Consider the following 27421-nt stretch of genomic DNA (forward strand, 5'->3'; position numbering starts at 1 on the left):
TGGCCAAGGATGTTTTCCATCGGAGTGGGACAAATTTGTCTCGAAGGATAGGTCGATGTGCAACTGTGGTGGGGTGGCCAAGGATGTTTGCATCGGAGAGGGACAAACTTGTATCAAAGGATAGGTCGATGTGCAACTGTGGTGGGGTGGCCAAGGATGTTCGCATCGGAGAGGGACAAACTTGTATCAAAGGATAGGTCGATGTGCAATGGTGCATTAGACCAAGCTGATTGAAGGCGATGACGCTCTAAACAGGAGATTGGCGTACAAAGGTCTCACAAGGAGGGAGAATCATGTGGGTTTGATATGTGTGTGTGCTTTTACTCTCTTTTTACCAGATTGCATAATATCTCTACCCCCCTCTCTCTCTAAGGTCTCTATCCCTCCGTGCCCTCCCCTGAGCAGGAGGTGGACACCCCACCTGCCTAAAGGCTCTCCTGCATCCTTTTTTAGTACAGATGGGCTGTCCAAAACAAGGAGGGCGGGACGGGGGGGGGGGGGGTGTATTAAACTGGGCTGTTACTTTTGCACGGAAAAGAGCAGAGATGTTAATTGACCTCTTGTATGTGGCTGATCTCTGCTATCGTGCCTTCTACGCGCGCGCGTGACACAGAGAGAGAGAGAGATGGAGAGAGAGAGAGGACTGGGTCACTGGCATCCCTTATATTGCTTGTGCAGTTTACCTGTTAACCTATCGACACCCACTTCCTAAAGAACATATTCTCTCCTCTGTTTTGGGCCCTTCTTTCTCTCAGATCCCTTTCCCTCATGGATTTCTCCCTCTCTTACCTTTCTCAAAAGTGCCTCCCATCCCTCACTCTATCCCCATTTGTATGATCGATCCTTCATCCTCCGTTTTCACCCGGGTTGTAAGGCTGCTCTATTCCGATCTCTCCAAGCCGGACATTTTTGTGTTATTGCCCCTTCCTTCTCGTTCCTCCGTCGTCGGTTTCCCCTCTTTTCTATCTCAGCTCAGCAATTCTCCCATATCAGACTCAGACTACACAAGAGCTTTGGACTCCCTCGCGAGAACTAGGTACGTATAGAAGGCAGCTCAAATTTTCTGATAAAGCTGCCATATTACAGGGTGTTTTTGATCGAGTTGATTATTGCAGATCACGGGAGTTGTAGATCCTTATCAGGAACAATAGACCTAGCGCATTGCTGCCTGGCACGCCTCTTGAACGAGGGGAGGCTGTTGTTTTGGCGTGATTCTCAAGAGGACTGCACTGTTAACAGGATATGGAGGAGGGGTTTTCCGAGAGGGTGCTCGGATTATGCAAGATTGTTCTGTCGTGACTCAAGTCGAATGTTCTTGCATTAAGTGCAGATTTTCTGAGTTAATGCGCTTGGATTATGTAAGACTTCTGCCAAACTCAGGGCAGCGGCTTTTGGAATGGATGTTCTGGCAATGAAACACAGCCCAGAGTTAGGAATGTAGCGCTGTCTGAACGTTTGGGACTAGTCTAGAACGACTGGTGCTACATGAGCCAAGCAAGCAGATGCTGAGGCTTAATGGAGAATCTACATAGAATGCAAAGTCTAATCGATGATGGCTCAACTGTTCAGGGTTGGCCCTATGTTCAGCACGAGTTTTTCCCTGGTCAAGGTATGAAGGATTTGTCTACAGGGCAGAATCATTCAAGTGGGCCAGGTGTCTCCTTGGATGGCACAACCATGATCCAGTATCCTTGGGGGTGGGAGAATGTTGCTGCAGCAGAAGCTGCTAATGCCACTTTGTCTGGGTCAAAGCATTGGAGAGATTCCTGGGAATGGGACAGTCTGTTGTTTACAGCCCAACCATCTGGAGTCCCTGTTTCTCGTGGCACTGTGAACAGAAGCACACAGAATGTTGAAAATCAAGCAGAAGAGGCTGTATCAAACTCTGCTTCTCCATCCGAGAAATCTGATGTCAATGGATCACTTAATGAGTCAAACTTCCTTGAACTAGGAATTAAGAATAATGTGGAGGATGATAGTCTCCTTGCTTTAAAGCTTGGGAAAAACGAATACTCATTTGATGGGGCTGGGCTGCCTCCCTCTGTGAAGAGAACCAGACATTCTCCACCTGAAATCCAGCAGCCTCGATGCCAGGTGGACAACTGTACTGCAGACTTAAGAAATTCAAAAGATTATCACAGAAGGCACAAAGTTTGTGAAATGCATGCAAAAGCCTTGAAAGCTCCTGTCTCACGGATGATGCAGCGTTTTTGTCAGCAGTGTAGCAGGTGTAATTTTTGTTAGTCTGCTTCAAATTGCTAATAGTTATTAAGTTTGTGCTACTGATAGATGAGTAGTCTCCTGAAAGATCATTGCAAGGTTACTCGTAATGTAGAAAGGGCTTGTCAAGATGAAGCTTGAGACTGGTTGCAAGTGTTTTTTGGGTGTTTAAGGTATTGACATAGTGACAATGGATTTTGGGTTTTAACAACTCCGTTGTGTATCCTGTATGTCTGTTTGTTTTCTCAGGTTTCACTTGCTACAAGAATTTGATGAAAACAGAAAAAGCTGTCGGCGACGTTTGGCCGGACATAATAGGCGGAGGAGAAAAACACAGCCAGATGCTGCAGCAGCATTAGCATGTCTTTTAGCAGATCAAACCCCTCTTGCACAACTGTTGAATGTCTTAGGACAAGACCAAGGTCGGTCAGACACAATGAAATTTACTATGCAGAGTGTTCTTTTCTTGGAAAGTTTAATTGCATGTTTTCAGAATGATGGCAACTATTAATGGAACAGGAATGAAGGCTGAATGGAATTTACTGTACTGTATTAAATATGCATATTGGCTGCATGCAAGAAAATGAAACATAGAGAAGAAGTTTGCCCATCTTATATGCTTCTTAGAAAACATCATTTGAGTAGAAAATATCTCAAAGTTCAACGATCAATAGTTCTTTATCATAAGCTTGCAAAATCCTTTCAACACCATGCAATATATGACTTTCATAGGCCACTACATGACCTTCTTGCAAGTTGCATAAGAACAGCTCAATGCTTGTTACCACAAGAATCACAATAAATTGCTCATGACTTCCTAAGATCTGGCAATATAAACAATCCAAATTTACCATTTCTTTTAACTTTTCAAATGCTGAATTTCTATTTTGGTCCACCAACAGGGCACTCTCTTTTTTGTAAAGCATGAAGGGGTGATGCAATTTCAGCAAAGTGATGAATGAATGGATGATAGTAAGAGCATAATCCTAAGAAGCTTAGAATCTCGTGAACATTCTTCAAATATGTTACAAGTTTCCATGGCCTATGGGCTAAGTTGGAGTGGTATACTTAAGTTTGGAACCTTGATTATGTGCATTGTGCATTTGAGTCATGCTTTGCTTTTGATTAGCCTTTGAGCCATGCACATGCACCTCTGAATCAATCCCAAATATAAGTCCTTGAGCTTGTTGGTAGAACACGACATGTCCTAGCTCCATTTGCAAATATCTTTCTACCTTTGTACAATGTATATCTTCCAACATAATCTTTTGTATGGGATTAGACACTGCCTCTTTTGAGGTAAGACCTTCCCATGGTTCGTTTTATATTTCTTGTCGTAGGTTTAGTCACTTATGATCCAAAGGGGGATTTGTTAGCTATTTGTCTCCTTTGTGTGGGTACGCTTTAGTGTGTTAGTGTGTGAATACATCTTAGTGTATACAAGTTTAAGGTTGGGGTTTGGGGTAATCCTTAGGCTTATAAACTAAGGTTTACATTTGTATATTCACATTAACACATATCTAGTAGGATTCACATCAATCTATTAAATTGGCATGTATTTGCAAGAGAGCTCTCTCTCTCTCTCTCACACACACACACTCAAAGAAGTTTAAATTAATGAATTGATTATTTACAAAGAGTCTTTTGGCTAACTAAGCAGGCTCGAGAAGAGGTAGACAACAAACATGAAGCCAAAAGACTACAAAAATATATGGTTATGAGAATAAAAGGAGGGGATTACAAGGTGGGCACAATTGGGGCTGTGCAGATGATATTCATCCATTGAGTAGTTACCTCTTTGAGAATCACATCAATTAAAACTATGGAACTAACTTGTTGAAACCGGCCTTTCTTCTTTGAAAGGGTGATAAATGAGCTAACTAAGCACTAATTATAGCATAAAATTCACATCAATTGAAACATTAATGTTATTGACTAATGTTGGACAATGAATGTTCAATTTGTCTCCCTTGCGGTTTTTTTTTAACTTGTATTGAAATTGGATAAAGTACTCTAAGATTGCTTCAATCTCCTTCATTTTCCAATACCTCTTGTTGTAAAAAATAACTAGTAAGCCTTTATTTGATTAATCCTTGGATGTTACATGGGATTGGGCTTTGATTGACCCTTGGTTGACCCTTGGATGGTCATAATGCACCCCAATTCCAATTGGGATGGGCAAAATTTTGAAATCTTCAATAATTTTATGAATTTCAATTGCTGATTTCAAGTACTAAGCCTTGAGTTTTATGGCATGGGATTCGAGGTCATTGCTAAACCCTTTTTGTTGCAAATTAGGGTTTACAATAGTAAAAACATAGCATGCTTAACTAATGTCTCAAAATGGTTGAAATCTATTGTGAGATTTTGTATAGAAGAGAGAGAAATATGGAGAAATTTTTGATTTTTGTCGTCGAAAATTGGTAGAAACGGTAGCTACCCCCAATGGGATAGTCCCACATGTAGTCATCTATAGCCTCCATGCCAAAAATGACTATTGCTTGCTGCAATAGTTTTTGTTGGGCTCAATCTTTTTTCTCTAGGTTGTTGCTTGTTATCCCAAGGACTGTTGAAGTTGTCATGAGTTGCTTTTCAACCTCCTATTGGTTAGGATAGTCTCTTGTATCTTGGTGGCTGCAGCAATAGCTTCTCCTCTCTCTCTAGTCTCTATATTGACTATTTCCTCTCCCCTTGGGTCTCTAACAGCCCCAACTTAGTTTGCATGGGCTGTTTTTTCAAATAGTAGCTTATTGGTCCTTTTTCCGTGCCCAAAAAATTAGCTAGGCCCATCCACAATTAAATTGACTAGGCCATTTTGACTGCGAGTGTTAATTACCCCTTGAACTAGCATTAATCAAATGATTAATACTTAGTTCTTAATGTCACCCTTGACATTTAGTGGGTGATCAAATATCCTAGGCCAAGATTGACACCAGGCACCATCTAGTATACATGACTAGTATGACTTATTACAAAGTTTTGCCTTTGACATCGATTGACTTCTTAGGGTCCTTGGTCTGTCATTGGGACTTAATTAACTTTCACATCACATATTCACCTCATATTTTTACATTTCATTTATATTAGCCAAATGCCAAGCCCAACATTACAATTTCATGTCCTCGTAACAAATCTTCCTCTTGATTCTTAAAATCCTTGCAATTGCCCTCAATTGCTCTACAATTTGTCAAAAGTTTCCATTGCTACTGTTGAAAATACATATGTTGGCATCATAGTCAAACGTATGTATCTATTGCTGCTTGTACCTTAGGCACATGCATCGGCGTGTAAAAACCCAACATTGTTTTGACTACTAAGGCAAAGTAATGCATAAAGTAAGCATAAATAGCGTCTCATAGCAATGATGTACTACATGATACTCATGTAAAGTGTACATCAGCTCTATAAACCATGCATATCTTAGACAAACATACTTCTCTTGCATGATTTGCAAATATATATCGCATACCATTTATGTGTTCCCCTATACATGTCTTGTAGATGCATATCATATCTAAATGTACATAGCTTTTAGGCTTGGAGTTGAGCTTGTTTGGCTTTATGGTTGAGAGCCGAGGAAATTTCAGCATTTGAAAAGTTAAAAGAAAAGATGATTTGAGATTTTGTGCTTGTGTTACCCATTCTAAGGAAGTCATTTGTGGTTTAATGTGATACATGTGAAAACAACATTGGGGTTGTTTCAATGCAAGATGATTGAGTTGTGGCTTATGAGAGTCGTCTTCTCCATGGTATAGAGAGGGATTTGTAGGTCTATGAGAAAGAGCTCTTGGTTGTAATTCATGCATTGTCTATGTGGCGACATTATTTGTTAGGGGCTGATTATAAAGTGTAGATATATCATTAGACATCAAGGTACTTTTTGATGTAGACAAAGTTATTGAAGAAGCATATGAGATGGGCAAATTTTCACTTGATGTTTCATTTTTAGATGTAAGCCACAAATTTCAGCCGTGAGCATGGTTTATCACATTGAGTTGGATGCCATGAAAAAAGCAGTATGCTGTTGATTTGGATTTTGCTAATGTTTATGATCGGCTTTGCAATTGCCAAAGGCATGAGCACATTGTGATTAGAGATGGATTTCTAATGATGCATTGGATGAGTGTGTAATATAAAGTAGTTGAAGCCTCGAATGATCATTGAAAGTCATTTTCCTTTGTATGTAAGACATAGATATATTGACATCATAGTCAAAGTAGTGAAGCATTTTTTTTATTCTAACTCTAAGGCATGATGTGTCAAAAGTGATGCAGCAATGGAAGCATAGGTAAGTGTTGGAATAATTTGTTGAACATAAGACAAAAAAACAAAAGAACATTGCCAAAGAAAAGAACTTAGAGATGTGCTCAGGAAATGGAATCCATATACTAAACATGAGAATGATGCGTACAACAGTGAGTCACTGGCTATGTGGGCATTGCCACTGACTACTCTCTCCAACAGGAAGACTATCTGAAGAATGATGATGATTGAATGAGAGGAGGTGCCACTAAATAAATATGCCCAAAATATGCCAGCTGGTGGGCCAGCATTTAATGCTTGTTGGCTAGCAAATAAATGTATAAATAATCACTAAGATTGTTGGAGCTCAGCTAGATGTAGCAGTTTGAGAAGAAGCGAGAGTGACGGCTGGTGAGAGTGAGTCAGAGAGAGGAAGCAGAGTGAGTACTATGCGATATGAGCGTACCAACAATGTGTTGGTACACAAAAAATAAAATGTATTTATACTTAGGACACGTAAGGGTGCATTCATGTCACGTGGACGTGAAATTTTGAGATGCTTTAATCTTGTTAGTAACATTTGATTAAGTTATTAATCAAATGTGCAAGGTGGTTTAGTATATGTGATGCATATGGCAATTATTTCATGGAAACGGGCCAAGGACCTTGAAGATGTAGTGGGTGTTAAAGGCAAAAGTTGTGTTAAGTTATGCGAACTGGGTTTTGGTAGTCAGTTGGTGCCTAAGACAATTGTTTGGCCATTAAGTGTCAGTGTGACACTAGGGACTGCTAGTCTAAGGGTCAACAGAGGTTGGTAACCACTCCAAGTTGCAAACGGCCTAGCCAATTTTATTACAGATGGGCATGTTTAATTTTGGGCAGGGTCAAAAGGGCTGAAATTAATTTTCAAAATTAATTAAATTTGAGAAATTAATTTAATGGCTGAAAATGCATTAGGAAGGCTGCCACTTGGCAAAACTTTCCCATGCAACTAGGGGAAAGGCTGTTGGAGGGTGGTGGAAGCTGAATGGCAACCATCCGGAGCTTGGTGGAGGGGGAGGAGGTGATCAGATTTGGTTCTGAGGCAATGATGACTGATCGCGCGCTGTGACAGGACAGGGGTCAGCAGGTTTTCTCTTCCGCCTCAAGAGAGGCGGCGGTAGAAGAGAAGGGCGCGTAAGCTAAGCTGGTGTTTTAACCCCCTTTTGAAGCTGTTGGTGCCATCAGATTTGTCATCAGAGCTACGAATCAAAAGATACATTTCAGCTGATTTTCTCTCTCTCTAGAGCATTCTCTCATCTCCTCCAATCTATGCTCAAGCATTCTTAGTAATTCTCAGCCACTGGTAGCAGAGTACAGCTAAATTTGGTGGACAACAGAGAGTTCACTGTTGTAAACCCTAAATTACAGCAGTAATTAGGGTTAGCAGCCACCTTGGGACCCGTGCAAAGGCATTGTACATTGAAATTAACACTGGAAATTCATGGAATTGTGAGGATTTCAGATGCCAGCCCATCTATTATGAATTTGGGGCAGCATTTGATCAGTTGGGGTTCCATTAGAGCAAGTCCTGGGTGAAAATCAAGGGGCAATTTTCCCGAATACTTTGCTGATTATTGGAACAGCAAGGGGCTTTTGAATCAGCCAAGGAGATCGTGAAATCTCGGCTTGTAATTTATCCCTTAGCAATTGAAATTAAAGAAATACCGAAAGGGGCACCGGTTTTAGGGCCAACAGGGTGTCCATTGTTCAAGTTTATGACGGTAAAGTGAGCATTTCAGTTTATGTTCATTTGTTGATGGCATGTTCTTAATGTTGAGGTTTAGCTCTCTACATTTACTTTAATTATTCTCAACTGTCTGGCTTGCTCGTGGAAATGGTGCTTTGCAAGTTCCAGTGGTACTCGGTAGAGGATAGATTGGTTGCCAATTCTTTCCAAATGGAAATCCTAGTGGTGTCTCATCTACTTTCTTGGAGGACAGATCGAAGGAGAGATCCAAGTTTAATAATATTGCTTGCCTTGGATTGGTCTTGGTGGCTGATGCCACTCTCTTGCCTTGAGGCACATTGATGTCTTTTCATGGCATTAGGTGGTTCTTTCGTGTCCCTCGTGGCTAGCATGATCCATAGTTGTATTCATACTATGTACAGACTAGTTTGTTCCGTACGGTACGTATTCATATCAATTTTGTACCAAAAATAGGCTATTTTTGGCCTATGAAGACTAGACCACACAATATCTTCAAACTTCTAAGCCTTATGTATATTATCATAATTTCAAGTCTCTCTCTCTCTCACACTCGCTCTCTCTCTCTCAACTTCCAAGATGAATATGCAATTCCAAGAGCATTCCTCCTCCCCTCCCCCCCCCCCCCATCTCTCTCACACACACACACACACACACACACACACACACACACAAAGTGTTGTATGATGTATTATATATACACTTTCATCTGTCTTCTAGTAGCGCATTGTGCATGTCGTGCATGAGGTTTTACCTTGTTACCCTCATGTATTCATCTTATTAACTCAAGTGACATTGCTATTTTAGCTCTAAATATGTGTTCTATTATCTATAATACAAAATAACCAAGTTTTTTTTTGTACTAATATTGAACCGTACCTTATAAAATGATAATGTACCAATTAGTACTGTATTTTATCCTATCGTACCGTCTCATACCTTTCGTATTTGACAACCTTGCCATGATCTTCGAGGCAAGGTCTCCATATGTTTGCAAGACTGCCAGCTGTTTCTTGTTCTGGATTTGGATTGTTCTTGGCAAGATTGGGATCTTGTAAGCTGTTTAAGTCTCGAATCTTCTTGCCTTAATTAAATTTACCATCTTATGAGTAAAGATCATTCATGGTTGATAGTCAAACCCAATGGGCTTTGGGGATTGTACAATCTAAAGCTTAATGGAGATTGACAGTAATGGATGGATGGCTCAACAAGATGCTGCTCTAATGTAAGGTATTCATTTTGCGCATGCTCATGGGTGGTCTTCCGCTTACTTTGGCTTTGCATTGCAAGGGTATCTCCAATGGGAATTATTTCTTTTGTATCATTGCACTTGAGTCTTCCCATCAAATTCAGCTTGTCCTTTTGCTCAAAAAATTTGCCTCCTTTTTGATATTTGGCATGTTGTGGTGGGCACTAGAATGTGTCCCTTTGATTGGGTCTTTAGCAAGGCTAAATATCATGCTTCAGCATGACCCCATATTAAGGTTTTGTTTAACTTTCTCAGATTTTAGGGCTGTTGGCATATTTGGGTCGCTTGCAATGCAATCATTTTTTAGTTGCCTTGAGCATCCAGAGTCATGTTACAAAGGACTTCTTCAATGGTAGCTTAATCTCATTCAACATGCTAAGATCTTGACTAGATATGGTTTAGTACCTTGGTGTTGGGGCAGTCTCTTCAGTGACCTTGCCTTGGCTTTTGTACTTCATGTGACTTTTGTACTTCTTTCTATTCTTTCCTCGTGTGGTTTTGTACATCTTTAGTCATTTAACATAATATAATCACTCATTACGAGGAAAAAACAAGAGAAAAGGATGGGGGGCTTTTGAGGAGAATGCAAGAAAGAGCAACATTGAGCACTCTCTTAGGGTTAAATATGAGTGTTTATATGGAAGTCAAGTAAAAAGAGAAAAGTTCAAATATAGGAGGATCCAGAACTTGATTGAGAGTGATATAAAAAACAAAAAAAGTGTGGGAAACCGCTTTGAAGAAAGTGGGACAATAAGAGACGAATGCAAAAAGGGGTGTTCACATGAAATGGAGCGAAAAATAGGACTGATTAAATTGAAAGGTCGTAGAAGTGCTACTTGGAATGTTGTAAATGGTATAATTAGCCCAAAATGCGCATTGGGGAAGGTGCTAGAGTTATAGAGAATATTGCGACAGAGAAAAGGTACTATTCACATGGGATACCTTGTAACGATCTCTCTCTAGATTTGCGAGTTCACCATGGAGGGGGATTTGTTGTCCATTTCATGGGCAACCCATTGATATGTAAGAGAGTAGTGTTGTGGAAGTGGATGCTCACGTGTGTGTGCACACACATGCAGTAGTGGTGTGGAAGTGGATGCGCGCGCACACACTAGGCTCTTACATATCAATGGGTTGATATGGGCAACCCATTGATATGTACGAGTATAGTGTCGTGGAAGTGCATGTGCGAACGCACACGCACACATGTATAGAGCAAACAAGTGTAGCTCAGTTGGTTAAGTTGAACAAGGTGGTGAAGTGATAGTGACCACAATGCATAGTGCAAAAGTGAAGAAAGAACTCGGATCATTTTCCATGGCTAGCAATGACACCCAATGTACGAATGGTGGCCATACGTGTGGTAGAAGCAAATAGTGTCATCAAAGTTGATGCTTGGCTTTTCAGCAACCTTTAGCTGCTAGGCAGGCCTTGTGCTTGTCTAATGTGTCATCGTCACTATCATATTTGGTCTTGAAGACCCACCTCACTCCTATTACCTTTGCAGTGAACATGCCTAGGCTCTCAACTTCCAAGTGCCTCTTTGCTCTATAGTCTCCAACTCTTGTTTTGTGGCTCTATGCCAATGATCATACTTCATGGCCCTTCTTGCTAGTGCCAGTTCTCAGGGATGCCCTCAAAGCATGCAACATGGAGGGTTTGGCGAATCCATTGGGGAGGAGGTTGAAATTGCTCTTACTCCTCAATCTTTGACAAATTGGAAGTTGGTAGTGAAACAATCTTCTCCTCGAGAGCCTCAAACTCTAATGGCTCCACCTTTATCGGCTATGTTGACTACCTCTCACTTGGATCTCCAAGCAATGGGTGCTCTACATCCCCCTTTGCCACTAGAAGCCTTATAAATCAAACATCTTGACTGGTGTAGACATCTTAGTACTCAGTGTGATAGATGCTGTATTCCATTGAGTTGGAATTATAGCACACTAACACCTATTTAGTGGACTTTAGATCCATCCTACCCCACTACTTCTTTGGGATCTATATGCATGCATCACACTTGAAGACCTTGAAATATGAAACATCAAGCTTCGTACCAAAGTATGCCTCAAATGGGTCATGCTTGAAACCATTGATGTGGGTGATTTGTTAAGAATATGGACAACTACATGTACCCATAGAACTTGAGGCACCTTTCAATGCTCCAACATGGTCCTCACCATCTCAAGCATGGTCCTCACCATCTCCAACATGGTCCTCACCATCTCAAGCATGATCCCGTTCTTTTTGCTCCAAGAGAAGATTCTCTCATAGAGTATTGGTGTTTGCGAACTCTTGATGAATCCCTTGCTCCACACAGAAGCAAGCCATTTTGTTGGAATTGAATTTTCACCCAGTCAACTACACACAACCTTCTGAATTTGGCCATCTAAAATTTGAAAGGACTGTGTTGAGAAACCACTTCTTGAGTTTACACACTTCATTTAGGGTTTTGCATTGATAGCCCCAAAAAGGGGCGGTGTCTACATTTTGGCCACTTTTTTAGTGGGTACCTGCGCAGTGGTGTGCCACCCTAGTCAACTTATGCCTAAAAATAGGTAGTCACTTTATTCATTCTTACCTCTCTCTTCAATTGTTCTTCACCACATTCTTTGGTACATCACCTAGCGTCACTGATTTCATCATTTGTCTATCACAAGGGTTGCTTGGACTTGCGTTTTTGGAGCTTGGCTCCTTCTCCTTCACGTTGCGTTACTTGTTTGTCACAAAAGTTGCTGGGACTTGCGTTTTTGCAGCTTGGCTTCTCCTCCATCACTTGGCATCACTCGTTTGTCATTGAGGCTGTTGGGAATTGCATTTTAACAGCCTGGCTCATTCTCCATCATCTGGCGTCATCAAGATAACCGCTAGACGTTTCACTCCCAAAACGTTTACCCTTAAAACGTTGCGTTTCACCTCGAAACGTTTCACCTCCAAGAAGGTCCCAAGTGAAATGCGAACTGAAACGGCTGAATAATATATGTAAGATATATAAGTTTATAAATATTACTACTCATGAGTCACTCTATAGTATTCTGTACACGCACGAAGACTTGAGAATCATGGCATGCAAGTGTCCAATTCACACTTACAAACAACATTTAAATTTTAATAAACTTCAATCACAAGCTTAAGAGTTGAGAGTCGAGAGTCTAGACATTAAATTGGTTAGTTGAAGAAACAAGCAACTAACGAGTTCAAACTTCATATGCACCATGGATTTGATTAATCGAAGCCCCAAAGAATACAAATCATAAACAATAGTTTCAACTTCCAAGCCAAGACTTGAGACTTTGAGAGTCTTTGAGAATGCAAAATCATAATCAAATACAAAATACAATGTATACATTTCTTAAAAAGTGAATGGTTCGAAATCCCTAATTTCAAGTTCTTAGATCTCAAAAGCAGTACTCTCTAGTACTCTCACTAGAACGAACTACCGTCACTTTCACTATCATACTCAAACAAACTTGGAGTTAATCTCAAAGGCTCTCGGCCTCTCTGTGCACATTGACGAGGAATATGAGAAGCAGTTGCAGTAGACGACTTTGCTGCTTCACGACCCCGATGTGTAGAGGATCGGCTCAATGTTCTCACGAATGAAGTCATAGACATCATCTTTAGGGGTTTGGGGTTGCAACATAGTCACATGTGCTGCTCGCACAACAATCTTTCTAGGGTCAAGCTAATGTGTTGTCCAACTTGCCGATCCCTCACCAGCCAACGCTCGTATTTTCTCAAGCACTCGAAGGTTGGCATTTGTATATGCCAACTTATTGAATTGGCTAGTGCTAAGCTTGCAAACACAAAGGAGATACATATAAATTTTAATGTTTAGGATACTTTGTAAGTCACTATCTTATTTCAAAGCTTTATATTTACCATTACCTATTGCAGTCTTTGGTGTGAATATCATCCATAATGCTCCAAAGACGCTCTGTTGTTGAATAACTAACTGGTTGTGATAATACTCGCAAAGCCACCATTTGAAGGGTTAGAGTTAAACCCCCAAACTTCTCCTACCAAGATACTGGAAGAGCAAGATTATCCTCATCCTTTGCTATTTGTCTTGCAAATTGTGTATTTGCATTTTCCCTATAAGTTAGGAGGTCATCCTCAATGCTATTTTGCATAGTAGATGTTGGATACACTCTCTCCAAGTATTGCGTCCACCCTAACATTAATGTTTTTTTTTTCCCAATTAAAAAAAAATCTATTAGTAACACATTGAAAAATCCCCTGAAGCAAAATACAAAGCACAAGGAGCTCTATAAAGAGTAGCTAAGAGTAAGTTCTAACATCACGATTCACAAATACAATGGTCGTATGAAGTTTGAACAACCAATGCAGTGGGCTACCTAACATTAATGTTGGATTTGTACGTTGAGAGTCTTTTCTCCGCATAGGGTGGAGAATATATGCAAGAGAATGGATGGAATGTCGAAACTGATCCCATCTATCCTCAAAGATTCGAGTCATTTGGGAGATCCTGTACACATAGTCAAAAGATGGAAGACTCAAGAGTCAAGATTTGAATAAATTCTCAATTTTTATATCAAAGAGATAGTTTATGATATATGTTATAGAATTAAAGAGCAACGCATATTTCCTTACTTGTTAGTTGATAATATAGCGCAATCACGGACAGCATTACGATGCCTTTACATGAACTCATATAGAAGGCCCATGGTAGCTCCTTCACTATCACACATTCACAACATTGATACTATAGGAAGTAGTGCACATTGGAGTCCATCTACATCTCTCCAAAACTCAATGTTATAGATTATGTGGGTAATATTTAAGGCATCTGGAGTAGATCATTTTGACCAATCCAACCACTCTTGATCCACTACCATATGTCTCAATGCATCCTTGTACTTCACTAACTTGATGTTAACCATGTGTTCATTAAGGGAATATGACATAAGTTACAGTCGTAAGTTATAAATAATGATTACAATTTGCAATTTTGTAATAAGGATAAGACACATAATCCAATTTCTAACTCATATACCTTCACAAAACTAGAAAAATATAGCAAAATCTTGTTTTGACCAGTCTTACAATCTTGCAATTTGTAATAAGGATAAGACGCATAATCCCATTTGTAACTCACATATTTGCACAAAAGTAGAAAAATATAGCAAAATCTTGTTTTGGTTGGTCTCACAAGCTCCTATTGGCAATGATGCTTAAATAGTCTGTGAACAAATGACTTTCGAAGAACAAAGTTGATCAGCCCTAAAGCCTTCTCCACAATAGATCCAACCCATGGAATCAATCCAATGTCCTCCATCATCAAGTCAATGGAGTGGGTTGTGCATGGTGTCCATACAATGTGTAGGTATCAGGCCTCCAAAAGCTCTCCCATACTCTTGTAGTTGCTTGCATTATTTGTTACAACTTGTACAACATGGTTTGGCCCAATCTCTTGGATTGCTTCATTGATATGATTAAATATTGCCTCTCCTGTTAGATTATACATAACTTAGTAGAAGTTAGGCTAAATACAAAATTAACAAAAACTAAAGTGTACTTAAAGTTGGAACTAGAAGATACCTGTGATCCGCATACCACGACCCGATAGATCTATTGATCTTAGAAATTTTGTTCCAGTGGAAGAAGGTATCGAGATATTCATTAAGTGGTGCTTACGAGTGTCTTTCCATCCATTTGAGATAATTATGCATCCATATTTCTCCCATGATGCTCTATGACCCTCCAAGCTCGTGTGAATTAGATTAATCTCATGGTTCAAATCTGGTGGTCCTTAGAGCCTCTGAATCAGCATGAGTGATAGGTGCTCCTGCAGTAGTAGCCGTAGCTGAATGAGCATTGATTAATCTCTTATAGGCACCTATGCGAGCCACATGAAAGGCCATGTTACATTGATTAAAAATCTCTCTTGTGCTATTTCAGTTTTCTTTTTCAAGCCAGGTGCCCAACTTTGTTGCAGTGTGTTTGGGTGTGATGATACATGTGCCCGCTTACTAGAAGGGCCTTGTCCTGTAGGCATTGGAGGTGCTCTGGGCACAACACTAGCACACGGGGTGTTAGTAACTAATGGTGCTCTAGTACTAGCACATGGAGTATCGGTCCCAGCTGATGACACATTCATAGTGCTAGGAGAGTCAGGCTCATGAGTCGATGTAGCTATTGCCTCACCACTTACTTGTATTTGAGTTTGTGAAGCTTGGCCTCTCACATTGCATTCTCTCTCTCTACTATCATGTTGAGCCTGTCTTGATCAATAGGACCTTCTAGCTCTCCCAGAATTCTCAACCACCTTCATTGTTCTCCACCATAGGCCAAAAATATGGATTCAGAGACCCCTGTGCATCCACGTATTCCCTCATCACTTACCCATGTAAAATGGCCTTTTTTTTGAGTGACACCACTTGCAAGTACCTCCCTGCAATGCTTGCATACCCTCTTCCTAGAGCTGGATCTGGGATACCTTTCAATTACAATTACTTCTTGCCAAACATTGGGAGTGTTGGCCTAGATACCACTTACTTGATTCCCTTGAGGAGCTCCCCTAACCGTGTTTAATTGGCAAACAAAAGATGAAAATAATAAAAAATTTATGAGACAATTACAATTTAGAAAGAGTGCCAGCATTGAGCATCTACAGAATTTAAGAAATGAGAAACTTGTAGATAGTCCCCAAACTGAATTATTCAGATTGGGGATACAGTTTTCAGATTTGGAAATTTGGATCATCTTAAGATTTGGGGCAAACTTTCAAAGTTCAAATTTGGTTCAGATTTGGGCCTAGTTTTTAAATTCCCCAAATTTGGAGCAAATTTAGATAGAATTCAATCAACATTTAGAAATGTTCAAATTTGAGACTTAAGGAAAAAATTGGGGCAGAATTTCAGCATTTGGGAAAGAAATTGAGATGAAATTTCAGATTTGGGGCAAAAATCCACATTTGGTGTAAATTCAAAGATTTGGAGCAAAATTTCTCAAATTTGGGGCAATTTTAGATAGAATTTGGGCCAATAAACAAGATTGGGCACCATTCAAATTGGGGCAAAATGTTCAATTTTCAGACTTTGAAAAAGAATTGGGATAGTATTTCAACATTTGGGGAAATTTTTTTCCATTCAAGGCTCCAGCAAAATTGGGTATAATCATGTAGACTTGGGGCAAAAATTCCTAGAATTGGAACAAAAATGGATAGAATTGGGGCAAAACCATCAAATTTAAATTTAAATTTACTAGAGTCGGGGTGATTTTGATGTAATTGGAGCAAAATGTTTGTTTAAGTTTCTGATTTGAGGAATCAAAGGAGAGAGAGAGAGAGAGAGAGAGAGAGAGAGAGAGAGAGAGAGAGAGAGAGAGAGAGAGAGAGAGAGAGAGAGAGAGAGAGAGAGAGAGAGAGAGAGAGGAGAGAGAAGAGAGAAGCATGGCTGGTCTGGATCTGGCTTTTATCGACCAAACAGTGGCAGCCCTTGGTCCGGATTCTGATACAGAGGAACCGGAGGATATGGTTCCTTGCACGGAGGAGATGCCTCCTGGCCTTGACTTTCATCCTGCGGGCAAACGCTTCAAGCTTACTTCAGAAGAGACAATGGGTCATCAGGAACGTTCTTATGCTCAGGTTGCCTCTGATTCTGCGGATTCTCAGGATATTGATTGGGAGCATTTGCTGGAGTTTGCCAACACTCTGCTTGGCGATTATGTCCAACATAATCATGAAGCTTTTTCTGACTCGGGCACTGAAGATGTTCTGGAAGCCACTGTGGACCCGAAAAATGTATTGTGCTCATTTTCGATGTTTTATGACCGTGCAGTGATACTCTTCTTCACTGGCAGGATCCCGGTGCTTTCCCATATTCGCCAGTGGTTGCACAATCTGCTACAAGGGGAGTGTGTTGAGATTTTTGTGGGACTCATCCGGCTCTTTCGATGCTATCTTCTATGGCAGCTTCCACTCAGTTGGCTGGATTCTCTCTTCCTTTTGGACAGCACTTCATTAGTCAATCTTTGGCTGATGACAACTTTATGATTTTGCGTGTGGACAAGGACAATATTCGCAAGGCATTAGATGTTTGGACGCTCTTTGGTCATGCTTTTGGTCTTCGTATCAATGCTTTCAAATTAGCCATTCTCAGTTGCACGGAGTCCGATTTACAGTCATTGGGTTGGCAGGGATAGGTTGTTCCTTATGGTTCCATTGTCAGGCAACTTGGCTATCCTTTGGGTGTTGATGTTCGGCCGAAGCAACTACTAGAGTGGATTTCACAGAAACTGGCAGCTAAGCTTCTGTATTGGAAGTCACAATCTTGGCCCTTCCATGTTCGCCTCAAAGTGGCTCAGACAATTATGCTACCAATGCTCGCATATTTCTTGCCATTGCTGCCTTGGACTAATATTGCTTTGAATGCTCTTACTCGGCCCATTCGTTTCATGTTATGGAAGAAGGATTCATTGCATGCAGGCATTTCATGGATTTCTTGGTGGCATACATGTACTTCCAAACGCAGGGGTGGTGGGGCTATTTTGGATGTCGAAACTCATATGCTGGCACTTCATTGGTCTCTTTTTCGTGCCATGTGCGTGGATCATCACACGTGGGCTGTTATAGCCTGTTATCTTCTTGAGGACCGCGGGCTCCTGCATGGTAATACTCAAATTCGGAGCTCCTGGTGGCATGTTCTTAATGCAGACTCTCGGTTTTCTAGTCCTTCCTCATCCCTGCTTGTTCATTTGGTCGGCGCGTGGAAATTGGTTCTCCAGAAGGTGCATTGGCATCCAGCGGAGGACTACTTACATACTAACTCTTTTCAATTGGAATTGTTGGCAGCCTCGAGATTACTTTCGTGGGAAGGCAAACATGAGCTCAGATCAAAATTTAACCGCATTGCCCGTTTGGGCTTGACTTCAGTTGCAAAAGCCACCCTTGCCAGTCATAATGTTTTGATATCGTTTCGTACAGCCAGGAGGCGTTTCAGAATCCCTCGTGGATACCGTGCTTTATGGGAACAGCTTTTGTTGGTGATCCAGAGCAGCAACCCTTTCTTGCCCTTGCTTGGGATCGTCCTTGGCAGGACTAGGACCTGTCCATGTCTACAAATGTACGAATTGTAGGAGTCCACGTCGCCACGATTGACACGTTTCAATCATTCCTTGGTTCATTGCTTTTTAAGCATCGATTATTAACATATGGTTCGACTAAACTTGATGAAAAAGTTTCGATCAAAATCTTCTTTGAAGAAAATGTATTTTTTTTTCCTTGGACTGAAACTTTTGGGCGTTTCACACCATGTTGAAACATTTCGCGTGTGAAACACGTTTCGCATTTCATCGTTATTGAAACACGTTCGCGGTTACCTTGGGCGTCATCATTATCCACCTTGCGTCAGCATTTGGGCTGTTGTCCTTGTGTTTGGCAGCTCGGACACTTTGGGATATGCGTTTTGCTGCCAGGTCACTCCTTGGCATTAGAGGATTGTGGTTCGCTCCCTTGACAATTGGTGATCATCTTCCACATCTCTGATGGCATCAAAGGACTGCGGTTTACTCCCTTAAAGGTTGTCCTTCATCTTCTGGTGATTACTTTGATAGCCCACTGCCAAGAGGATTGCGTTTCGCTCCTTTCACTGTGCAGATTTCCCTTAGGTGCTATTGTCTGATTTAGGTAGGACAATGCAATTATCTTTTGAGCTTTGGCTCTGTTGTATTAGCTTTTCTTCTTATAGCATGATTCAATGCATCATCATCGTGTTCTTGTGTTTTTGAGTTTCTCTTCTCTCTCATTGTTTGGCGTATACACTCTATGTTACTCCTTGCAAACCCTATTATCTCTCTTCCTTGTGCTTATTTTGACATGTTATCAAAGTACATCTGTTATTTTTGACATGATATCAGAGCACAGGAGCTTAGAGAGCTAAAGACCCTGTCCATCAAGGAAGGCAAAGACAGGTTGCAGGTTCGGCATCATCTACTACTGATTTTTCCCTTCATTTTCGTTGCATCCCCAAGAGACAAAGATACCCTTCTCTTTCTCTTCCACCTAGCCACCCTTTTACAAGTTGACACTCCGTTGCTATGACTTCTCCCCAGGTAGATGGATAGACCACAGGGTGCTCCTCTTCTAGCATCATCGGAATCCCCATCAATGCTTGTTACCATGGACCTTTGCTCCCTACCTCGCCGAAGCATATGCGTCTACCCCTAGGCACTCGTCGTGCCACCTCTCCCTTTTGGGCCATAGAGTTTATTGTACACTTGCTATGACATTTTTATGCTTAAGGCAATAAGGTGCATCCGATGCGCACTAAGCCCTTTCGAGCCACAAGAGGATGAACTGGTACTAGGACCGCCTCATGACCACTGCAATGTGCTACGGAGGTTGCTTCTACTTCCAGGGTTTTAGGAATGCCAGCTCGACAACCCACAGTTTTGCAGTCCGCTCCGCGGAGAGACGGTGATTGTTGGATATCATCACCTTGGCAGTTCGCTCCTTCGAGAGACAGTGGCTGTTCAACCCCTTGTATTACTTTGGCTTTGCAGTCCCCTCGGTCCATTGAGAGACAATGACTATTTCCCATCCTTGGCTTAGCTTGAGCCTCCCTTTTTGCCACCCTCCACTACTTAGGTTTGAGAGACTCCCTTTGGGAGTTTTTCAATATCTTCGATATCCTAGATACCTTCTTCGGTATGACCAGCAGCACTTCCTTCGTCATCAAATGATTCAAAGTCTGTGATCCACAAGTCTTTAGATTCCCTCTCTCTCATAGACGGGGATTCAAAGGCGACTATACTCTCTTTCCCTTCCGAGGGGGATTCTACTTGTTTGGCTTTAGAGGGGGACCTTGCACCTCCACCCTTGGGGAAGGGGGGGCACCTGCTCATCATGAAGTTCATCACCCACCATTCACTCTTTTGGGATGGTTGTCTTCATATAGTCATTTCTCCTATTGATACCTAGGATCTTCTAGTGCTGCCTAGATTGGGGTCTTCGAGGTTCAACTAGCACGACTTGGTGATGAGACCTTCGAATTCCTTCTAGCATGGAGTTACAGAGCTAGTGGCTTTTCTCTTGAGGTGGAGTTAGGTTCTAGAGTTGATCTCGTCTATTGGTCCTTACTACAAGCTACCTTTATTGTGGCAATCTTGGATCTTCGGGATCCTCTACATTTTCATCTTCTCTCTCTTCGGTCCTCTTTTTTCATTCCTTTTTGGGTTTGAGAGGGGGTATTGTGAAACCACTTCTTTAGTTTACACCCTTCATTTAGGGTTTCACATTGACAACCCCAAAAAGCTCCGGTGTCCACATTTTGGCCACTTTTTCAGTGGGCGCGCACACAGTGGTGCGCCACCCTAGATAGCTTATGCCTATAAATAGGCAGTCACTTGATTTATTCTTACTTGTCTCTCTTCAGTCATTCTTCACCACCTTCTTTTGTCGCCGCCACTTTCCTTCTCTTCCCAGCCCCTTCCACTGCTCTCACACCCCTTCAGGAGGACATTGTGCTTCGTGGCTCATGGTTGCCTTCACCCTTCCTCTTTTGCTTCAGACACTTTGTTCCAGCATTAGGCCTTGCGTTTGGAGTATCTTCCACCTGGCATCACCAACATTTGCTTGGCGTCAGCACCATTCTCCTTCAGGTTCCACCTTCACCTACGTTTTTGAGACTTGAGGTCTTCTCCTTGCTTGGCCTGATCATCTCTAACTTGGCATCAGCATCCTAGCCTCTGGTGGGAGTCTACATCACCTAGTGTCAATGATTTCATCACTCGTCTATCACAAGGGCTGTTGGGACTTGTGTTTTTGCAGCTTGGCTCCTCCTCCATCACCTCGCATCACTCATCTATCACAGAGGCTGTTGGGACTTGTGTGTTTTTTCTGCTTGGCTTCTCCTCCATCACATGGCATCACTCGTGTCACATTGAGGCTGCTGGGACCTGCGTATTTTCAGCTCGCCTCATCCTCCAATCCACCTTGCATCAGCATCGAGGCTGCTCTCCTTGCGTTTGACAACTCCGACACCTTGGGATTTGCATTTTTTTGCCTAGGTCACTCCTCAGCATCAGAGGACTGCACTTCGCTCCCTCGACAGCTGGTGATTATCTTCCACATCTCTAATGGCATCAGAGGACTGTGGTTTGCTCCCTCAATTGTTGTCCTTCACCTTCCAATGATTACTTCGATAGCCCACTACTCAGAGGACTGCGTTTCGCTCCCTTCACTGTGCAGATTCCCCATAGGTGTTGCCACTTGATTCAGACATGACAGTGCAGTTATCTTTTGAGCTTTGGCTGCACTTTATTAGCTTTTCTTCTCATAGCATGATTCAGTGCATCATCACCATGTTCTTGTGTTTTTGAGTTTCTCTTCTCTCTCAATGTTTGCCGCACACATTATGTTACTCCTTGCAAACCCTATTGTCTCTTTGTACTGTGGCTTATTTTGATATGGTAGAGTATACCTGTTATTTTTGACACAACATTAAGTTCCAGAATGAGGCCTAATCCACATAGCTTGCTCATTGAAAGCAAATGGTAGCCAAGACTTGGGACATATGAGACCTTCGATGTAAGGGCTTCACCTCTACCATCAGGGATGATCTGAATCTCAAAGGGCATTAGAAAGTGGTACACATTGTTGTATTTCATGGATCTTAAAGTTTTCAATCAAGAACTTTGAAACATTGGAAAATGTCAAAATGGAATAGGCCCTGAAGTGAAATTTATGCTAAACTTCTCTTGTATCTTTAATCTTTCCTGGAAACTACCAAACTAAATGTAAGGCTTATGTAGATGTTTGGTAGCAAAGGAGTTCTTTCTTCCATGGTCATTATTCTCTTGTCTAGTAAGTTGCTTTGTTGATGGTAATGTTTATGACCTACTCCAGTTGTAGCCAGCAGTAGACACTCTTCCTTTCTGTTCTTGTGCAGATGTTTGTGTACGGCAGCATTTTGCTCCGGTTCAATTAATTCTTGTCATTTAGACTCTTGATGGTAATACAATATACAAAATGCAAAGGTCTCCAAGTTCGTGTTGAAATGGATGTGTAGCTATTGGCCTTTATTTATGAAACCAAGGTATTCAGTACATTCTTTACAAGTTGGTAGTCTTTCATTTTGGCAGGAAAGGGGGATCTTGAAAAGTTGCTAGGGCTGCTGAGTGGTGGAGATGCTCTTCTACGAACCCTACTGACTGCAAAATTATCCTCAGGGCATGGTGACAATAGATCTAATGTAAGCGGAGGGTCTGCTAATGAGCTCATCAATATGATTGCGAAATCACAACTATTAAGCAGTTTGTTGCCATCCAATCCTTTGCTCATCTCTAAGCTGGCATCTGGATTACCTTTGGAGTCTCAGGTTTCAGTATTATCAAATCTTTTGTCGTCTGTGCCACATTTGGAGCAGAATAAGACTAGTATGGATGAAGCACCTGGTTCAAAGCAGGAACCACATAAGGAGCACATGCCTTATAAACAAAATATCCCTGCTGAAAACATGCTCCTTGTTCCTGAAAGGAGGGATGGCCACTTCAGGCATGCAGGCCCAGAACAACTGGCCTCCTTCTCAAATGCATATCCAGTAAATGCTTTTTCTGAAATGGAGCCCCCCATACCACAGAAGTCCGTTAACAAGACAACCCATCAGATTACAAGTTCTAATGACGGTGTGATAATCTCTGAAAGTAACACAAGCAGAGTTATGGATCATGGGCCTGGCGCTCTTATGAATATTGAAAATGGCATGTCTCTGTCAGCTCCAAATCTGGCTGCATCTTTTGCTAGGGATTTTCAAACAGTTGCAGCTCCTGAGCATGCAGACTCTCTGCATCTACAGTTAGATTCTGGCAGAGTCCTTGTAGATGAACATGTTGGGACTCCAGCCTTGGGTTCAGATCAATCATCTGATTCTGGTTTTGACAAGCAGGTAGTAGACACATCAAGTGGTGACGGTATGTCATCTTCTATTTGGGCCTTAATGTGGATCATAGTGGTTGCCTCAAATTTTGATTGCAGGATTACACTTTCCAAATATGGTTCAAGATATTTGACAGAGGTCCAGGAGAATTACCTTCGGGTTTGCGAGAACAGGTAAATGTTTGGAGTACTGATTATATTGATATTAGTCATGCTTTTCTGGTCTATTATTTTCTGAGAAGTTGGGGAGGTAAGCTTTATGGTGACAGTGTGTGATGAAAATTTTGTATGTTCTGTTTGCTTCCAGATGCTTGATTGGTTGGACCATCTGCCAACTGAAATGCAGGGCTATATTAGACCTGGCTGTATCATTCTTGCAATGTTTGTCCGCATGCCCATTTATTATTGGGAGAAGGTGAATAGCTTCATATCTGCATTTCTAGGCTTCAAATCTCTCTTTTTTGGCTATTTGGAGATTGGAAGAGTTAAAATACAGCTATTAAATCCAGCTATCACTATCTGAAATCAGCAATAGCTTTGCAGTTAAAAAGAAATATTGTGGCGAGCTTGTTGAAGCTGGTTCAGAGTAACAATGGTGAATTTTGGCGCAAGGGACGGGTGCTTGTGCAATTAGGTAGAGCAAGTGCTTTTATTATAGACGGTGGGTTCTCTGACTTTCATAAATAGTGTACTTGTATACAACAAAATTCCTAAAAGATGCTAACAAAATGATCACATGGCCTGTTAGGCAAGGTTTTCCCCAACATAGTTCTGAAACCAAATCAGGCTCCACATTTGCTTCTAGTTCGTCCCTTTGCTGTGATCATGGGCGAAAATGCACAAATTCTTATAAAGGGCTACAATTTGAAGCTCCCTGGTGCAAAGTAAGGGGTGCTGACTTTCTCATGTCTCTTTCTGTTTTGGGGTTCATTTAGGCATAGTTGAGTAATAGTCATGATTTTTTTTTTGGGGTCCTTATAGTGTAGTGTCATAACATTTTCTGTGTGGACTGTCTTTGCAGAGTTATCTGTTCTTATGGGGGGAAATCTATAGACAGGGAAGTTTCGTTATTGGGATCTCGGGAAAGGAAAAGAGAGAGGGAGGGCCAAAAAATGGACCTTTCTTTGTATAATGCAGAGTGTGAACAAGTTCTGACGTTTAATGTTGGTCCTTTTAACTCAATGGGGCATGGATTCATTGAGGCAAGTGTTTACATCTGGGAGCCTTGCTAGCCTCTTTTAATTGTCTAAAATATTCCCCAATGTATGATTGAAGATTGAAGTTTTAGATTTACACGCATGCAATTTGAAATACCGAGGAGTATTTTGGACTCGTTCAAGGTGGTCTGTTGATTCTTTTACTGATTTTGAAGACTTGATTTTTTCTTAACAGGTGGAGGGACGAATCCTTAAAGGCAATATGTTTCCTATTCTGGTAACAGACAGGTCCATTTGTGAAGAGGTTAGCTCGTTAGAGGAGGAGTTTGAAAGCAGTTGTCAGAGTAGAAGGCCTTCAGAAAGATTGCAACAAACACAAAAGCAGGCAGATATTCTTCACTTCCTCTATGAGCTTGGTTGGCTTTTTGAAAGAGAGCAGTGGAAGTCAAATCACAAAGAGATGGTGATCCAGGAGTTTTCAGCTGGTCGATATAAGTGGTTGTTGAAGTTCACTTGTGAACGCAGTTGGTGTGCGGTGGTTAGAAAAATTTTAGACTTACTGTTTGCTAATGATGGTGAGATGAACATGGAATCATCTAAAGCTCTTGCAGTTCTATCAGAAGTGAATCTATTGCATGTTGCTGTCAAAAACAATTCAAGGTCAATGGTAGAGGCTCTTCTAGCATATTGTCCACAGGGTTTGCATGCTGACCATCCGCACAAAAGGTTTGTCTTCAGGCCTGATGCTCCAGGGCCTAATGGGTTGACTCCTCTTCACATTGCTGCTGGGATGTGTGGTGCGGATGGGGTCATCGATTTGTTGACGAACTCTCCAGAGGAGGTGAGTGTGAGCTATGATGCTCTCAATCATTTTGTTTTTTAGTTGCCCAACGTTTTGGTAAGGAGCCTGCATTTTATGTTGCTCGTACAGATATGGGTGTCTGCTTGGACAAGTGGAAAGGATTCTGTTGGTCAAACTCCTCTTATGTATGCCATCGCTTCTGGCAACCAGGCTTATGTCCATATGGTGCAAAGAAAACTCCAGAGGATTGGCAAAACAAGGGGTCTACAGGAGGCTAGAAATGATGCTATTGTTACTGATGGTCATAAATCTTCACAAGTTGCCCTAAATATAGTTACAAAAGGAGGTGACATATCATCTCTGGTTTCATCAAGCAGGGCAGTTGTGAGGAAGAATCAGCAATGTACCTGCAGCAGGAGCAATCTTTCTCAATGTCGTGTTCGTTTGGGAATTCGTGGTTTAAATGGGTCTGCGTATCGCCCATTTGTATTGTCTATGCTTGCTGTTGCAGCCATATGTGTGTGTGTGGGTGTGCTCATGAAGGGTCCTCCTAAAGTCTACTTTGTTCCTCCTCCATTTGTATGGGAATCCATTCATTTTGGGGTCATATAAAGTCTTTCAAGGTAGATGGCCAAGTTTTCTTTGTAAGCCTTATGTTGCCTTCTGATGAGCTAATGAATTCAGAAAGGTGATTAAGTCTTATTTGCGAAGGGAAAGGAACCTCCCTTCTGTAGATTTATAGAGTCTGGTAGGTGACTCACTTGTAGATTGTGACCAAACAAGATAGGGTGTGACCTAAAATTGTGCCTCAGTATATGATGCCAGGTAGTTAGAAATTTCTGACCCCTAACATCATAATTTCTTGTTGTATACAGTACATGTTGAAGAAGCAAAACTTTCGTTACATCTTCAACTAACGAAAGCACATCTTAATGGTGCATTTTCCAGACATCTTCTGCTAATAAAACAGATTTTTTGGGGGGAAATAGTTGGATGAGCATCGCTGTTTCATGATTCGAATTCATGAGGTTCTTACCCTGTTTTCTTTTGTTCCATAATGTTTTTGACCGATTTCGCAATTGAGTGATTTTGAAATAGAGTCATTGTGTTTGCTATGATCATATGTGATTGAACAAAGAGCACAAGAAAAGCTCAAAACCCCCCCCATAAATCCATAAATCCTTGACATGACTAACAGAGGGCAGCGATTCTGAAATGCTTAGTATGGCAATAATGGGGTTTTATGCATTAGTATGAGAATAATAGCTGATCCATTATGCAGGTCGTTAATGGATCAGCATTTTGTATGCCGGTTAACTATATAATTGCTGATGCATGGGAGGTGAGTCTAGTAAAGTCATCTGTTAAGGGTTATTCTTGTCTGCTTTTGGAGGAATTTTGACTGGACAATTCATTGTTTTCAACTTGTTTTCAAGATAGAGGGGTATGATTTGTTACTTGCCACTGATTTTTACACTGTCCGTCTGTGTCTCTCCTTTTGAAGCCTGGTTCTGGTAGGATGTAGGTAACGATTGGTTGTATTTGCTACCACATCATTAAAGTAGTCTATAGGTGTTCTAGAGAACAGGCTGCAATACGAACTAAAGTCTCCTTGAGGGAGCTAGATGAAGATAAAATTAATGCAAACATCCAAGGTCATAGGTGTTCTAGAGACTAGACTGCAATACCAAATAAAGTGTCTTTGATGGAGCTAGAATGATCAAGGAGTGTGCCATAATCGAGAATAAAATTTCAACAAGAGACTCTCGTTGAGTTATTGTTGTCTAGGGTGAACAGCCAATCAAGATGTTATCACAAGGGCTTCCCTATAGTGTGCTGATAATCAAGATGCTGCTATCAGAAGGTGATGAACCTTTTCAACACATAATCAAGATGATGCTATCAGAAGGCGATTGAACCTTTTCAACACTCTCTTTTTAGTAACATCCAATTTGGATGGCTGTAAATTCTGCTTAACTTGTTTAAGTTTGCTTGGTGGAGACGATGGTGGTGTGGCTGTGTGCTTTTTTGAAACTCCTTGGACAGGCTCATATATTATAAGGATGTTCTCCATATTTCATAAGGATTCTCTGCTAGACTGTTTATAAAG

General features: G+C 41.3%; 1 protein-coding gene across 1 annotated transcript; it reads left to right on the forward strand.

The window, feature by feature from the left end:
* The first annotated feature begins 578 nt into the window (after positions 1–578).
* LOC148019703 (squamosa promoter-binding-like protein 1) lies at positions 579–26315 on the forward strand. The gene is made up of 11 exons (XM_087699847.1): positions 579–1036; positions 1116–2228; positions 2470–2642; positions 22560–23362; positions 23452–23526; positions 23660–23767; positions 23896–24013; positions 24101–24236; positions 24374–24554; positions 24745–25350; positions 25441–26315. Exons 2-11 carry the CDS (start codon positions 1516–1518, stop codon positions 25921–25923), a joined length of 3396 nt encoding a protein of 1131 aa, XP_087555973.1. The 5' UTR covers positions 579–1036; positions 1116–1515; the 3' UTR covers positions 25924–26315.
* Positions 26316–27421: the final 1106 nt, after the last annotated feature.

The sequence above is a fragment of the Lygodium microphyllum genome, chromosome 19 (assembly GCF_053477565.2).
Source record: "Lygodium microphyllum isolate KBCC chromosome 19, Lygodium_microphyllum_v1.1.10, whole genome shotgun sequence".
Classification (NCBI taxonomy): domain Eukaryota; kingdom Viridiplantae; phylum Streptophyta; class Polypodiopsida; order Schizaeales; family Lygodiaceae; genus Lygodium; species Lygodium microphyllum.